This window comes from Elephas maximus, chromosome 12 (assembly GCF_024166365.1).
Source record: "Elephas maximus indicus isolate mEleMax1 chromosome 12, mEleMax1 primary haplotype, whole genome shotgun sequence".
Taxonomy (NCBI): Eukaryota; Metazoa; Chordata; class Mammalia; order Proboscidea; family Elephantidae; genus Elephas; species Elephas maximus.
Genome location: NC_064830.1, coordinates 81,630,942 through 81,648,592, shown reverse-complemented (window position 1 = coordinate 81,648,592; position 17,651 = coordinate 81,630,942). Strand labels below are relative to the sequence as shown.

Below are 17,651 nucleotides of genomic sequence, written 5' to 3'. Positions count from 1 at the left end.
ATAACAGTGAATATACATTTGCAACAACCATGGACTGACAACTAAGGGCTCAGGTCCCCTCATGAGGGGTATGGTTCACCTAACCTGGTAAGTAAGATAGACCCTCTGAGTGTTGGTCTAGAATCTAAAAGTGTAAATATTTCTTTGTATTAAAACCTCTCTGTTGAGGATACCAGCTCTCACCACTACTATTCAATACAGTACTGAAGTCCTAGCCGGAGCGGTTAGGCAAGAAAAAGAAATAAAAGGTATCCGAGTCGGGAAGGAAGAAGTAAAATGATCCCTTTTTGCTGACAACATGATCCTATATATAGAAAGCCCCAAAGAATCCACAAGAAAGCTGCTAGAGCTAATAAACAAATTCAGCAAAGTAGCAGGAAACAAGGATCCAAACTGCCAATCTTGCAGTTAGTAGCTGAGTGTTAACAGGACTACTCAAACATGTCATAAAACAGCCTCTTAATTTCTAATAAACTAGCAAAACATGAATATATCACTAAATAATTCCCATAATTTTCAATTAATCAACTTGACCTTGAAACAAATATGTCACAAAACAATTCCCATAATTTTAAACTAATTAATCTCTATAAATTTACCTTGCGACATAAATATGTTATACAACAATTCCCTAATAGGCAATAAAACATACCAATCTTAGTAGAACATGACAACACATAACCCTTATCTTGTGAAGTCAAGATAAAGAAACGGTATAGGTATCCATGATTTCTGCTCGCTTGCAGAGAAGACAGTGACAAAATGTCTTTTGACTGTCGTTCTCTCTGAAGACTGACAGCCTGCTGAGATACCACCCACCACAACCAACCTCAGACCCTAGCTGTGGGGGACCTCCTCTGAGTTCCAGGAATAGCCAAGTCTTCCTCCCTGAGACCACTTGTTGAAATAAAGTCTGAAGTGTAAAAATTGAGATTCTAACCATTTAACCAACATAGTAATTATTAATTCTGATTCTCCAATGCTAAATGAATGTGTTGAGGTCTTACTTGTGTGCTTGCCATGACTACCTTGCAATAAACTAAACGAGTTTATGCATGACAAACCTGAGCATGTCTTTGCTTATTTTAAAGATAAAATTCCTCCAGGACAAAGGCATTGTGTTTGGCAGATACATTTACCCCCTTATCAGCATAATGTAACAGTTAAAAGGATTAAAGTTACTCAGATCTGGGCTTATATTCTCACTCTACTATATATTAGGTGGTAAGACCTTGGAAAAGTTACAGTTTCTTCATTCATAAAATGGGGTTGTAGTCTAGCATCAGAAGTTGCCTAACTTCAGGGGGAATTAGCATCCCTAGGAGCAGCCCAAAGCTGGTTCCTATGAGGTAGAAGTCAGATATGCCTCCACGTTCCAAATTCTTCACCATTTCTGATACCAGCCATCCCTCCCACGGCAATCTCTACTTCTCTGCTGAGTAGGATAATTTGTTACAATGGCCACACAAAACTTACAGATTATGCTCACGATTATGTGGTTTATTAGGGAAGTAACGGGTTACAACTCAGGATCAGGATCAATTTGGAAGTAACGGGGTACAATTCGGGAGGCAGGATGCACTTTGTCAAACAGGACAGCTTCTAACCAAGACAGGTGTCAGTTTCTTCTTAGCTGTACCCACAAGCAGGCCCTTCTTTTGGTCATTCCCGTTGGCTGGCCCTTCCCTCAGCTGTGCCTCCCAGCAGGCCCTTCTCTTGGTTGGGTCCACCAGCAAGCCCTTCTCTTGCCCGTGCCAGCCGACAGCCTCTCCTCCTAGGTACCTCTCAGGCTCTGCCCCACTTGGGTAAGTGTTATAGCTCTTTAGCTCTGCCAGCGAATACCTGGAGACATCGCGCTCTGTGGGCAAGCCTCCTACCCAAAAGCACTCAGCTCTCTCTCGCTCTGTGGGCTGGCATGCCCACCACAGTCATCTGCCAGTACCATGATTCTCACTGCTCATAATGCTGCTGCTGTTTCTCTGCTGCTGTGCTTGCCAACATTTCTTTCCATCTTGCACCATTTTCAGTGTTAAAGCTCTCTCTTCTGGGCCTAGGAGGTTCTCAGTGCAGGGCCCCCTAGTCCAAAGGATGTGCTCCACTCCAGGTTATTCTTGATGGTGGTGAGGTCCCTCTCAGCCTCTGTGGGATTGACTCTTATATTTGGTTTCAAGGCACAGCCCTCACAGCCAGGCCACAAACCAATCCCTGCAAGGTAATCCATATTGGGTGGTTTTATGCACTCTATTTGCTCAATATCATCAGTCAGAAAAAGGCCAGGGGCTGACTGTGGAACAGACCATCAATTGCTCATATGCAAGTTCAAGCTGAAACTGAAGAAAATCAGAGCAAGTCCACGAGAGCCAAAATGTGACCTTGAGTATATCCCACCTGAATTTAGAAACCATCTCAAGAAGAGATTTGACGCATTGAACACTGGTGACTGAAAACCAGACGAGTTGTGGAATGACATCAAGGACATCATACATGAAAAGACAGGAAAGAAAGAAAAGACCAAGATGGATGTCGGAGGAGACTCTGAAACTTGCGAACATCGAGCAGCTAAAGCAAAAGGAAGAATTCATGAAGTAAAAGAACTGAACAGAAGATTTCAAAGGGCATCTCGAGAAGACAAAGCAAAGTATTATAATGACACGTGCAAAGAGCTGGAGATGGAAAACCAAAAGGGAAGAACACATTCAGTGTTTCTCAAGCTGAAAGAACTGAAGAAAAAATTCAAGCCTCAAGTTGCAATAGTGAAGGATTCCATGGGGAAAATATTAAACGACGCAGGAAGCATCAAAAGAAGATGGAAGGAATACACAGTCATTATACCGAAAAGAATTAGTTGATATTCAACCATTTCAAGAGGTGGCATATGATCAGGAACCAATGGTACTGAAGGAAGAAGTCCAAGCTGCTCCGAAGGCATTGGTGAAAAACAAGGCTCCAGGAATTGACGGAGTATCAATTGAGATGTTTCAACAAACAGATGCAGTGCTGGAGGTGCTCACTTGTCTACGCCAAGAAATATGGAAGACAGCTTCCTGGCCAACTGACTGGAAGAGATCCATATTTATGCCTATTCCCAAGAAAGGTGATCCAACCGAATGTGGAAATTATAGAACAATATCATTAATATCACACACGAGCAAAATTTTGCTTAGGATCATTCAAAAATGGCTGCAGCAATTTATCGATAGGGAACTGCCAGAAATTCAGGCCGGTTTCAGAAGAGCACCTGGAACCAGGGATATCATTGCTGATGTCAAATGGATCCTGGCTGAAAACAGAGGACACCAGAAGGATGTTTACCTGTGTTTTATTGCCTATGCAAAGGCATTCAACTGTGTGGATCATAACAAACTATGGATAACACTGTGAAAAATGGGAATTCCAGAACACTTAATTGTGCTCATGAGGAACCTTTACATAGATCAAGAGGCAGTTGTTCGGACAGAACAAGGCGATACTGATTGGTTTAAAGTCAGGAAATGTGTGCGTCAGGGTTGTATTCTTTCGCCATACCTATTTAATCTGTATGCTGAACAAATAATACGAGAAGCTGGACTATATGAAGAAGAATGGGGCATCAGGATTGGAGGAAGACTCATTAACAACCTGTGTTATGCAGATGACACAACCTTGCTTGCTGAAAGTGAAGAGAACTTGAAGCACTTACTAATGAAGATCAAAGACCATAGCCTTCAGTATGGATTACACCTCAACATAAAGAAAACAAAAATCCTCACAACTGGACCAATGAGCAACATCATGTTAAATGGAGAAAAGACTGAAGTTGTCAAGGGTTTCATTTTACTTGGATCCAGAATCAACAGCCATGGAAGCAGCAGTCAAGAAATCAAAAGACACATTGCACTGGGAAAGTCTGCTGCAAAGGACCTCTTCAAAGTGTTGAAGAACAAAGACGTCACCCTGAAGACTAAGGTACGCCTGACCCAAGCCATGGTATTTTCAATCACATCATATGCATGTGAAAGCTGGACAATGAATAAGGAAGACCGAAGAAGAGCTGACACCTTTGAATTGTGGTGTTGGGAAAGAATATTGAATACACCATGGACTGTCAAAAGAACGAACAAATCTGTCTTGGAAGAAGTGCAGCCAGAATGCTCATTAGAGGCAAGGATGGCGAGACTGTGTCTCCCACACTTTGGACATGTCGTCAGGAGGGATCAGTCCCTGGAGAAGGACATCATGCTGGGCAGAGTACAGGGTCAGCAGAAAAGGGGAAGACCCTCAACGAGGTGGATTGACACAGTGGCTGCAACAATGAGCTCAAGCATAACAACGATTGTAAGGATGGCGCAGCACCAGGCAGTGTTTCGTTCTGTTGTGCATAGGGTCGCTATGAGTCGGAACCGACTCAACGGCACTGAACAACAACAAGAACATTTGCATGGTAAACTGACCAATTCCTCCAAGGTGCGTAAAATAAACCAATCCCAGGGCAGGCAGTGGCCCAACCAGTTATTTCTGGCAGAATTATTAACCCAAGGCCAGAAAGGCCATATATAAAAAGAAAACCATTGCACTGCAAGGTTATTATAGTATGTAATTCATTAAAATCCTAAAAACTGGAAGTACAATTATAGACCTCTCAATAAAATTTTCTCACCTGAAGTGGCAGGGGATCACTGCTGTTTTTGAAGTCTTCAAAAACAATGGCAGCCAGGACTTTTTCAGAGCGGTAGTTATACTTAATATAGTTCTCAAAATCAGCTTCTGCAGAAAAGCCTCGAACTGTAGAAAGAGAAAATTGCCCACATAAACAAAAAATCTGACAGATGGGATACCACTTAGACAAAAGTCTCTCCAAACATTGCAAATTTCAAAACACTGTTTCTCAAATATTGGCATCACTACTATTTGAGGTAGAAAACAATTTTAGGTGTATTATAAAGCTTTACTACAATTTTAAATAATAATCATTATAAAAACTATACATAAAGATATGACATTAGTCATCAGGGAAATGCAAATCAAAATTATTATGAGATTTAAAATTACAATTGCCACATTTCATACCTACTAAGATGGCTATAGTCAAAAGATGAAGTTGGAGTGATGCCACCAAGGAGTAAAAAGAAGCTCCACAATTCCATTTCCCCACAGAAACATCAATAAAACAAGCAGAAACTATAAGAAGAAAACTTGTCAGAACTCTGGAAAACAAAGGTACACAACCAAGGGCAGATTACCTAGTAAGCAAGGTAAGCATCTGCCGACTTGTCTTACTTACTAATCTGTAGTGCTCAATTTCACTTGGGTAATTATTTCCCATCACTGGGGAAACCCATATGAAATTGGGCACTACAGATGATCTGGAAAGCAAGGTAAGCACCATGCTTACCTTGCCTATTGGATAATCCACCCCTGTACATGGCAACCAAGCAAATGCTGGATCCAGAAGAAGGCAACTTCAAATGGTAGGAGGATTTTGTGGATTGTTGTTACTGGCCCAGGCCCTACTCCCATTTCCAAGAGTCAGCCGGCTTGAAGTGCCAGACCATGTTTACAACTTGGAACCCTGGTTCCTGGTTCTGGCGGTAACAGAGCAGGACTCATTCACAAATTATTGTTTTTCTGTTCTAACATGTCTGTAAGCTCCCTGAAGGGCTGAAGCAAAGCACTCATGTCTGTTTCCTCCATGTTAGAATTCATGCAGGGCTGAGAAGTGGCAGGCATAGATGCAACAATGTAAGGCAATCTAAAAGCCAGTAGCCACCTGAGGCCAAAAAAGAGCAATTGAGACATACAATAAAATGCTTAAGGCCAAGGAAAAACCTAGACAGAAAAAGAGAGAGAGAGATTCTTTGGAAAACTGGAGCATTCAAAAGTGCCCTTGTTTACCAGGCAATCTCGAAAGCCACAAAGATTCTAAGTAGGGCAAGAGACTCGAAAAGGCCTCAGAACATCCTAAATTTTCACCTTGGGCTGATCTTTAGGCTCAATGTAAGCCTGGACAAGCGTCGATGAAGTGCCCCAGCACTGAGCCAATCTGCAAAGACTGAAAAATGTGGGCTTATTTTCTATTTTTCATTTCTTTCTTTTTTTTCCATCTTTAACTCTTGGAGATCAAGAACATATCTACCTGAATGCCAGCTAAACAGAGGCTAATGGAACAGAGACTTCACACACAAATTAAGGAATTCAGTCTTTGCAAAAATAGTTTGGAAAAGTCACTAAATCAATGGATAGCTGCTTCCCTCAACAAGCAATAGGCTAGCTACTACAGTCTTCAGCAATCAAAACAAAACGGCAGCAAACCTTGAGGAAAATTTTGTGCATTAAGAGACATTATCAAGAAAGTGAAAAAACAACCTATGGAATGGGATAAAATATTTGGAAACTATGTATAACGATTTAATACCCAGAACATATAAAGAACTCCTAAAACTCAACAAGAAAGATTGAAAAATCTAATTAAAAAAACAGGCAAAGATTTTTAGAATAGACATTTGTGATCATTAAGGCTGTGTGTCAACTTGGCTGGGCCATGATTCTCAGTGGTCTAGCAGTTATGATATAGTTTGGCAATCATGTGATGATGTGATCACTTCCATGAGGAGATCTAATATAACATGATCACCTCCATGATGGGATCTGCTGTGAGCAGCCAATCATTTGAAAGAGATTTTCTTCGGGAATACGGCATGTATCCAATATAGGTGGACTTTCTGGTAAAGCTCACAGGCTTTTGCTCGCTCTGGATCCTGCAGCTGGCTCCTATTCATCCAACCTCCAGTTCCTGGGACATGAGCTAGCAGCCACCTGCTGTCTTGCCTGCCAATCTTGGGATTCACTGGATTTCGCAGCCTGTGAGCAAGAGCCCGGCTGTCTGACCTGCCAATCTTGGGTTTATCTGTCCCTGTGGCTACGTGATTCAGGAAAAACCTCCAGCCTGACCCATGGACTTGGGATGTTCCAGCCTCTACAACCGTGTGAGCCACTTCCTTGATATAAATCTCCCTGTATATATCAATATATATATATATCAATATATATATATAGAGAGAGAGAGACAAAACCAGTAAAGTATATACAGAAACTTTACTGGTTTTGTTTCTCTAGAGAACCCAATCTAAGAAAACATTTCTTCAAAGAGGATATACAAATGGCCAATAAGCACATGAAAGATGCTCGATATCATTAGTCATTAGGTAAATACAAATCAAAACCACAATGAGATACCACCTCATACCCACTATTATTAAAAAACAAAAACAAAAATGGAATATAACAAGGGTTGGTGAGGATATGGAGAAATTGGAGCCCTCTTGCATGCTAGCAGGAATGTAAAATAGAATAGCTGATGTGGAAAACTCTTTGGTGTTTCCTCAAAAGTTAAACAGAGAATTAACATATTACACAGAAATTTCACTCCTATGTATGCACTGAAAGGCTTGAAAGCAGCGATTCAGACAAATACTTGTACACCAATGTTCACTGCAGCATTATTCACAATAGCTCCAAAGTGGAAATCACCCAAGTATGCATTAACAATGAATAGATAAACAAATGTGGAATATCCATTAAATGAATAATTTCATGAAAAAAAATCAGCACGAATCTGGTTCTCATGAGGTGAAGGTTAAATATACCCCAGATTTCCAACTTCTCCAAGCTGCTGTGCCAGTCCATCACCTTTGACACTAGCCACTCCTTCTCCCCTCAACACTCTTTTTTGCCCAGCTGGGTTTGGTAATTTGCTGCAATGTCTCGCAGAACTCACAAACTGCACTTACAGTTAAGTGTTTTACTGGTATGCAACTCAGGAGACAACTCAAAATAGGATGCAACTTGGAAGTAACAGGGTATAACTCAGGATCAGGATCAACTTGGAAATAATGACACAACTCAGGATGCAACTGGTCAATCGGGGTAGCTTTCTTGCAGGATAATGCTTGGGGCAAAAATGCTCCCTGCTGGTACAGTTCTTGATCAGACCCTCTCCACTGTTTGGCCTTTGTGTTGTCAGGCCTCACTGCCAACAGACCTCTCCACCATTGGGACTCTCCGCTGCTAACTGGCCTGCCTCACAGCCAGTGTAGCAGCTTTCTTAGCTCTCTTAGCTGCTCTTGCCATCAGGCCTCTCTGCTGCTAACTGGCCCAGCTCACAGGCAGTGTAGCAGCTCACTCAACTCTCTTAGTTTCTTTCAGCCATGAAGCATCTCTACCACTGGCTCTCCGCTGGCCCAGCTCACAGCCAGTGTAGCAGCCTCAGGACCACTTGGCTCCCCTGTGGTTCTTCTTCTCTGCCAGCCCAGCTCTTAGCCAGCATCTCTCAACCAGCAGCCCTCTAAAACCTCTGTATTACAACCATTTATATATCCTGATCCTCATCAGTAACAAGAGGGGTCATTCTCACGAAACCAGAGTTCAACCAATCCTCAATTAGCCATGAGATGTCAATCAACTAAGGTCTTGTTAAGTACCACACAAAAATATCAAACCATCAAGTTGTTTACAGCTTACCTAGGAAATGTTCATCAACTCAGAGAATCTCCTGCGCAAAAGTAACAAACCCTCTGAAAAAAACTTGGAAGTCCACCCCACCCCTCCCTGCCCCAGTTACTTCTCCAAATCCTCAGGACTTAGGGGGAAAAAAATCTCCAAAGCTGTTTTTCTAAAAACCAAGGTAAAGAGCACATAAAGGAACTCATTGTACCACATCCATATAACAGAATACTGCTCAGCCATAAAGTGAAATGAAGTTCTGATACATGCTACAACATGGATGAACCTTGAAAACATTATGCTAAGTGCAATAAGCTAGACACAAAAAGACAAATAGTGTATTTACATGAAACATCTAGAATAAGCAAATAGAGACAAATGTTTATCACTGGTTACCCATGGTTGGGAGGAGAGGGTAATGGAGAGTATTGCTTAAAGCATACTGAACTGTTGGGGGTGTTGAAAAACTTTTGGAAATGGATAGTAGTGACAGTGGCACAACATGGTGAATGTAATTAATTTCACTGAATTATACTCTTACAATGGTTAAAATTGCATTTTTTGTTACATACATTTTATCACAATTTTTTTTATAAGATTGGCAGTAAATTGGCTAAGTATGAAACTCAAGAAACTCAAAATGACCATAGAGTAAACCAATTTTAATTAGAAGAAAAAGGCAATACAGAGCATAAATTAATGAAAACAAACAAAAATAAAGGTACTTAATAAAATCAAAAATCCATTCTATGAAAATAATAGAGGAACTAGTTCTAGATTTACCAAGAATCAAGAGAGAATATACAAAAAAACCCATATAAAATAATAAATTACTAAAAATGACACAATATTTTGTCTGTTTCTCTTTTTTATTTTTAATTGTACTTCAGATAAAGGTTTACATAGCAAACTAGTTTCTCATTAACAATCAATACACATATTGTTTTGTAACATTAGTTGCCAACCCCACATCATGTCCACACTCTTCCCCACCTTGGGTTCCCAGTTACCAGCTTTCCTGTCCCCTCTTGCCTTCTCGTCCTTACCTCTGGGCTGGTGTGCCCATTAGTCTTATTTTGTTTTATGGGCCTGTCTAATCTTTGGATGAAGGGTCAACCTCTGGAGTGACCTCGTTACTGAGCTATTAGGGTGTCTGGGGCCATACGCTTGGGGTTTCTCCAGTCCCAGTCAGACCAAGTAAGTCCGGTCTTTTTTTTTTTGGTGAGTGAGAATTTTGTTCTATATTTTTTCTCCAGCTTTGTTTGGGGTCCTCTATTGTGATCACTGAAAAATGACACAATTTTTAAAACAGCAGAATATTGTGACAAGTAACAGAAAATTTTAAATCAAAATAACATGACAAATATTTCAATGATAAACTTGAAAACCTAGATGAGAATGATAGATTTGATTTTTAAAAAACAAACCAAGACTGATACAGGAAGCAACAGGAAACTCAAACAGATCAATGACCATTAAAGAAATCAATATGGTTGAACAAAACAAAAACCTCCTGCATAAAAATGGACCAGGACCATACGAGTTTACAGGTTAAGTTCTGTTAAGCTTTCAATAAACAAATAATTTCTAGCTCCCTGACATGTCACTTGACATACCAAATGATGTACTGGCCAAATATGCTACAAAAGATCTCTTTGAAGTGTTAAACTGCAAAGATGTCACTTTGAGGGCACGTGCACCTGACCCAAGCCATGGTATTTCAATTGCCTCATACGCATGGAAAAGCTAGACAATGAATAAGGAAAACCAAAGAAGAACTGATGCCTTTGAATTACAGTGTTGGTGAAGAATACTGAATATACAATGCACCGCCAGAAGAATGTACAAATCTGTCTTGGAAGAAGTTACAGCCAGAATGCTCCTTAGAAGCGAGGATGGGGAGACTTCGTCTCACATACTTTGGACATGTTATCGGCAGGGATCAGTTGCTGGAGGACGACATCATGCTTGGTAAAGTTGAGGGTCAGGGAATAAAGGAAGACCTTCAGTGAGAAGGACTGACACAGTGGCTGCAACAATGGGCTCAAACATAGCAACGACTGTGAGGATGATGTAGGACCAGGCAACATTTTTGTTCTGTTGTGCATGGGGCCTCTGTGGGTCAGGACTTACTTCCAGGCACCTAACAACAAAAATAGCTCCCTGATTAGAAGGCACAAATGTGGCACTATATCCTAATATCGTGGAAAACCCAAGAGAATCAACAAACTATTAGAACTAACAGTTCGGCAAGATTTCCAGTTGTAGATTATCACGTAAATTTATTAGCATTACTCTACAGTGAAAATTTAATTTTAAATATGAATGAAACAGACTTAGCATCTGTAACTCCACAGACAGCTATACATTCTCTAGGAATTATTTAAAACAAGAATGCATAAAACATTAATGAAATAAGTTCCAACTATACAAGAAGATATAAAATAATACATGCAGAGATATAACAAGTCCAGTGAATAAATGACTTAGCACTGTATCAATTCTCTCCAAAGTAATCTATAGATGCATCTTATACATATATTTAAAAAAAAAGCAAAATATTAGGAAGGGTGATCTGATGAGCTGCATAATTTATGTGGAAAAATAAAGATTCATTAAAGTTAAGGCAGTTTGGGAGGGAAAAAAAATCAAAAAGGGGAGACATGCACTAATTATTAAAACAACCGACCCGCCCTTAACTATCTTCCAGTTAACTGACACCCACATAGATGACCTGCCAGACTGGTTGATATTCTCCAATTTATCTGATGTCACAGTATTCAGAATCCCTGCATTAGTGTGGCTGTGTATTTTTGCTCATACTTATATAGAGTTGTATACTTACCAAAAGTCACTTATCGTGCAGCCACATTTGTTTATATCAGCAGTACAGTAAGTCCCTGGGATTAAGAACATCCAGCTTATAGACAATGCATACTCAAGAATGGACTGCCATAAAGCCTAGCATATTAAAAATTTGAGTTAAATACAATGATGCACAGTAACTAAAGCACCTACTACGTTGTGAAACATGGCGCAGCTTCAGCAGTTTCAGCTTCCTCGAGTTTCAGCTTAAGGAGAATGCCGTCCTCCTTTTTAAGTCAGATCAAGTTGTCACTGACGCTGTGCTGAGCGTGTAAGTTTGCATCTGACTAAAATTTTCCTCTTATTTACCCTGCAACCATGCCTCCAAAAAGTATACTGGATACAAGTACTAGTACTTGTATTAGGTTACAGTCGCTCAATGGTAAGAACAACTTTAAAGGATGAAGTGAGAATAATGGAGCATGTGAATGGCTCTGCCCAGTGAAAGCTACAATTATTACTTTTTTTTTAACACAGTGGTTTAATTCCTGCAATGCAAGGCTATTAATAATTTGGTTAGATGACCAAAATCAGGGTAAGATATCTATTATTTATTTTAGTGCAAAGAAAGGCTTGAAGCCTTTTCAATGATATAAAAGCTGTATGTGCAGCAAGTGAAAGCGATTGTGAAGAAGAATTTGTTACGAGTAGGAGGTTGGTTCAATCGTTTCAAAGTGTGGACAAATTTATATAATATTAAAGTGCAAGGTGAAGCAGCAAGTGCCAATGTAAGTGCTACAAGTGATTTTCCTGAAATGCTGAAAAAAATCATTGAGGAAGGAGCTTATTTGACAGACCAAATATTTAATGTAGACAAGACTGACTAATTTTGGGAAAAAATGCCTGAAAGGACCTATATTTCAAAAGAGGAAAAAGAACACCAGGGCACAAGGCATCAAAGGATAAAAAAGAAACCCACTGCCATCGAGTCGATTCCAATTCATAGCAACCCTATAGGACAGAGTAGAACTGTCCCATGCGGTTTCCAAGGAGTGGCTGGTGGACTCGAACTGCCAACCTTTTGGTAGCAGCCAGGCTCTTAACCACTGCACCACCAGGGCTCAGCTAACGTTACTGCTTGGGAGTAATGCACCCAGGGATTTCAAGCTCAAGCATTTGCTTATGCATTGCTCCCTAAATCTGGGGGCACTATCATTAAGGTATCTCTTCCTGTTATTTGGAAGTCAAATGCAAAGGCTTGGCTTACAACTGCCATTTTTTCCAAGATTGGTTCTTGAACCATTTTGTCCCTACTGTTGAACATTATTGCTTGGCAAGAAAATTCCTTTCAAGATTCTCCTTGTGACTGACAACACATCTGGATATCCAAGCACTTTAGATGACCTTCACCCCAATGTAAAGGTCATATTTTTACCTTCTAAAAACACATTGCTATTTCAGCCAATAAATCAAGGAGTCATAGCCTCTTTTAAAAAATAAGAGCCTCCTTGAAGACCTATTATTTACGGCAGACCTTCTCATAACCAGTCAGGCCTACCCAAGTTGATGTAATGAGCTTAAGGGAGTTCTGGAGGAATTATAACATCTAGGATGTCATAAAAAATATTGCTGATTCTTGGCGGTGAAATGAAGCAGTAAAATATGAAAGGAGTATGGAATAAATTGTGCCCCCAATTTGCACATGCTTTTCGGGGGTTTACAGCTGACGACATCTCCAAAGCCAGGCAAGCTGTGGTTGATATTGGTAATCAACTACAGTTAGTCATCAGTGTAAATTATGTCATAGAGTTACCTGACTCCCATGCAGAACTAACTAATGAAGACCTTATGGAACTAGAGTAGCTGATGACAGCATTTGAGGAAGAAGACTGGGACCTAAAACCCAAGAACTTAAAAAGGTTTTGATGAAACAGTTATCTGAAGCCTTTCATTTCATTGAAGCAGGATGACAAAGTTAGAGAAGCAAGATGTGAATACAGAGAGCTTCATCAAAGTTTACCATACAGTTACCGAGGGTCTTAGCTTCTACAAGGCCATTTTTTATGAGAAAAATAAACACTCTGAACAAACCTCCTGTCTTAGTCATCTAGTGCTGCTATAACAGAAATACCAAAAGTGGATGGCTTTAACCAAAAGGGAAGTTTATTCTCTCACAGTCTAAGTAGGCTACAATCCAAATTCAGGGTGTCATCTCCAGGGGAAGGCTTTCTCTCTCTGTCGGCTCTGGAAGAAGGTCCTTGCCATCAATCTTCTCCTGGTTGAGGAGCTTCTCTGCACAGGAACTCCAGGTCCAAAGGATGTGCTCTGCTTCTGGCACTGGTTTCTTGGTGGTATGAGGTCCCCACTCTCTGCTTACTTCCCCTTCCTTTTATCTCTTGTAAGATAAAAGGTGGTGCAGGATGTGACCTCAGTAAGGCTGTTACAATCCCACTTTAATCCTCTTTAACACAAAATTACAATCAAAGAATGGAAGACAACCACACAATACTGGGAATCATGGCCTAACCAAGCTGACACATATTCTGGGGGGACACAATTCAATCCATGACACCTCCCTTGATGTTTACTTCAAGAAATTGACTCCAATAGTAAACACCCCCTCTCCAGCTGCAGAATCAAATCCTGACTCTCTGGTACCAAGTTCATTCTCTCCAACAACAGGCCCGTCATCTTCAACAGTAGCCACCTCTCCATCATCTTTTCACACATCACTCAATTTTTAATGTTATCATAATGTCACCTCACAAATGCCCCTTCTAGTATGCAAGACATCATGGAATGAGAGTATTAACCTTTAATCATGATCTTTTTCTTCCTAACTAAACTGTTTTAAGAACTGCTTAATTTTTTTTTACAGTACTGTATACTTATACACATAAACACACACACATTCTTTCTCTTCAGTACAGTACTATATGAAGTTACTTTTATTACTGTATTATTATTATATACAGTATTAAGATGTTTTACTGTATTTAGAAGAACTTTTTTAAGTGTTTTATATGCATAGAAATGTAAAATATATACCATACACTAAGACAAAAATTTGATTAACTGATGCTATATAAGAACTGTTTGTACCTGTTCCAACTTATCTACAAACTCGACTTAAAGACAGACTTACAAACAGATCTCATTCATAACCTGGGGAATGTCTGTACTCATATTTATGTAAATTGAAATACACATTGTTTTCATCAAATATAGCTTAAATGCTTAGAAGAAAATGCAATAACAATGAGTCATTAAAAATTAACAGAAGATTTAAAAAATATAGAAACACTTTGCACTCAGACTACTTTGTAAGTGCCTTTAAGTCCTTGCTCCCATCTAAGTAAGTCAATACTGAGAATTTTAGATTATGTATTATGGCTAATGTTTATACAAAAGAATGTAGAAATCCAATCAGTACATACATCTTAAGAAAAATTTAAAAGGCTGCTGGAAGAAAAATTAGGTCTTTGTAATGGTATTTGTGTATTATTTCTTCATGATTCCTCATTTTAAGTGACTTTTTCAATTCAACCAATAAACTATTAGTTCCAACCACATCATATAATAGGAATATTAGTGTAGCACAAAGCCATATCATTTAAAAATAAGATCTTGCTGGAAGAATAGGCAAATGAAGCACAGAGAGCAGAATCAGACCCATATTATGGAAACTTAGTTTATGATGGAAATATCATTATAAATCATGATTTAAAAAAAGGTATTGGGTCAAATAAAGTTGGTTTCCTAAATCATTCATAAAAATAAACTCTGTACGAATTAAAGGCTAAGACGTGAAAGATAAAACCACAGAGTTAATAAGATAAAATGTAGACCCTTAGGGGGCAGAAAGTTTATGTTAACAGGGGAGGAAAAACTCAGAAAAGGAGGATGAGAATGGTTGTATAACTCAAAGAATGTAATCAGTGTCAGTTAACTGTACATGTAGAAATGGCTGAATTGTTGCATGTTTTGCTGTGTATATTCTCAACAACAAAATTAAAAAAAAAGATAAAATGCAGGGGGTAATTTTTTAGCTAATAGTGAAGTATTTACTAAGCAACACTCAAAAAGGGAAAACTAAATGAATTTGACTGCATCAATATTAAAATCTTCTGTTCAATGCGGAAGAGTTAACAAATTTGGAAAATGTATTTAAAATATCAATACTCAGCAGTATTAATATCTTGAATATACAAGGATCACCTGGTAAATACTTTTCTTAAATTCTCTTAGTATGTACGGAAATTATAATATTTGCTGGTTAAATTTTCCACTTATATAGAAATTTATCGTTTATTAAAACTACAACATAAAGAAGAAAATGTAAAGGGACTGATAAACTGGAAAGGTTTTGGACCTTACAAGTGGTAGAATAATTCTAAGTGGACTGTGAAAAGTTAAGAATGCATATTTTAATCCGAAGAGCAATATTACATATTACAATATGACACTAATATTACTTAAGTCCAGTTTATCCATTTTTTAAAAATCTTCTTAACATGCTTTTGGTGTCACATCTAAGAGCTCTTCAATTAACTCTAAGTCCTATTTTCTCTCCTAAATATTCTATTATTTTACAGTCAGATCTATGAATCATTTTGAGTTCATTTGTACATCTGGGAAACTGAGGTCTAGTTTCACTGTTTTAGCTACTGATGTCCAATTATTACAGCCCATTTGCTGAAAAGACTATCCTTCCTCCATTCAATTTATTCTTCACCTTTGTCAAAAAACATTTGAACATATTTGCGTACGTCCATTTCTGGGTTCTCCATTATCTCTCACAGATGTGTCTGTTTATCCTTACACCAATATCACACTTTCTTAACTACTACAGTTATATCACTTTAACATCAAGGAGTGTGATTTCCCCCCATCTTATTCTTCTTTTTCAATATCATTTTAGCTTTTCCAAAAACAATTTAATAATACTTTTTACAAAAAAACCTTAATTTCTAACCTTTTATACTGATGTTTAGATTCCTCTTCACATTCTTACTTATCTCTTTTACCACATCAATATTAGAAGGCACATAAATCAATTCCCACTCATCTGGATTTTCAAGGAAAGAAGGCAGATCACTGATGGATCGAGAAGTGTAATTGTGAGGTCCAGAACCCTTTATCTTAAAAACTGCACGGGATATCAAAAGTACCATTCCAAACACCAACACTACGGAAATTTCCAATATTAAATTAACAAGCTGCCTCCTCTATAAGAGAGAAAAAAAAAATAGTGTTAATTAACTTAAGAGCATACATTCAGTGCATCTGGAGATTTCTGTTATATTAAGCTTCTGCCAGTTTCACCCTGGCACAGACGGTGCTTCCTGGACTGTCTACCCCATTCCTACTCCACACCCCACTTTCTTACAGGTCATACTATACTACTGATTCACTCAACAGCTATGGTATTAATTTCTCAAAAGTGCAAAACAATTAAATAAGTAAACAAAAAGAGGATAAACTGAAATGCAATAAACAGACATTTCCCATAAATGCCTTCACCTACCTTTAAGGTAACATTTTTCCAGAGAAGCACTGCAAATTGGTTGAATGCCAAAGAATCCATTCTTCTACAAAGAGTCAACTCTAGGGACAGATGAAATATTTTTTAATGTTAAGTTATCTAATAAAATGTGAACTTTAATTCAAAAAAAAACAATGACTTCTTTCTCCTTAGTTAATCTCAGAAATTCATAGAAAGGAAGACCATATGTTTGAAATGAAGGAAACATTTGAGAATTGAATTGTTCCTATTTTTCTATTAATTTACTTAATAGCTAATGAACTTCTAGTATGTATTAACCACAGAAAATAGAGAAACAAATATCACTCAGACTTGGTTCCATTTTTCCAGGTAAAGATACGATAAAGACAATAGGATCTGATTTTTTCTATCCTAGTTTCCTTTAAAATACTTATTAAGGTGTTAAACATAATTAACAAACACCACCAGAACAAATTATGAAAAATCATTGATAAGATTTGCAATCAATATGTTATTATATGCTCAGAGGAACTACCTCATTCAGTGCTGATGTGAATATATTCATGAATTACTACAATAATATTTATTGCACATCTAATATGCTAAGATAAAATATTTGAGCAGAGATGTCACAGGCTGCATACTGCAAGGAAACCAAATTTCCAGAATTACTTCAGCCAAGTCACTAAACGAAAAAGCAAACGACCAAACAAAAAACCTACATATCCTCCTCTTATTCCTGACTCTCCTTCTTCCTCTGTTGTTCCAGGCAGATAGAGACCAATTGTTGTGCCTTGGATGGCCACTTGCAAGCTTTCCTATTCACCTCTATTCTATCTGCTTGGAACAACAGAGGAAGAAG

At 38.5% G+C, this 17,651-nt stretch overlaps 1 protein-coding gene across 1 annotated transcript in view; it reads right to left on the bottom strand.

The window, feature by feature from the left end:
* The window catches only part of LOC126087506 (phospholipid-transporting ATPase ABCA3-like), a 249,445-nt gene extending 232,575 nt beyond the window's left edge, over positions 1 to 16,870 (bottom strand). The window contains exons 1-3 of the mRNA XM_049905037.1: positions 16,811 to 16,870; positions 16,259 to 16,511; positions 4,637 to 4,761 (exon numbers count right to left, since the gene is read on the bottom strand). Coding sequence (XP_049760994.1) covers positions 4,637 to 4,761; positions 16,259 to 16,511; positions 16,811 to 16,870 — 438 coding nt within the window. The remainder of the gene's footprint in view (positions 1 to 4,636; positions 4,762 to 16,258; positions 16,512 to 16,810) is intronic.
* Between the last annotated feature and the right edge of the window lie 781 nt (positions 16,871 to 17,651).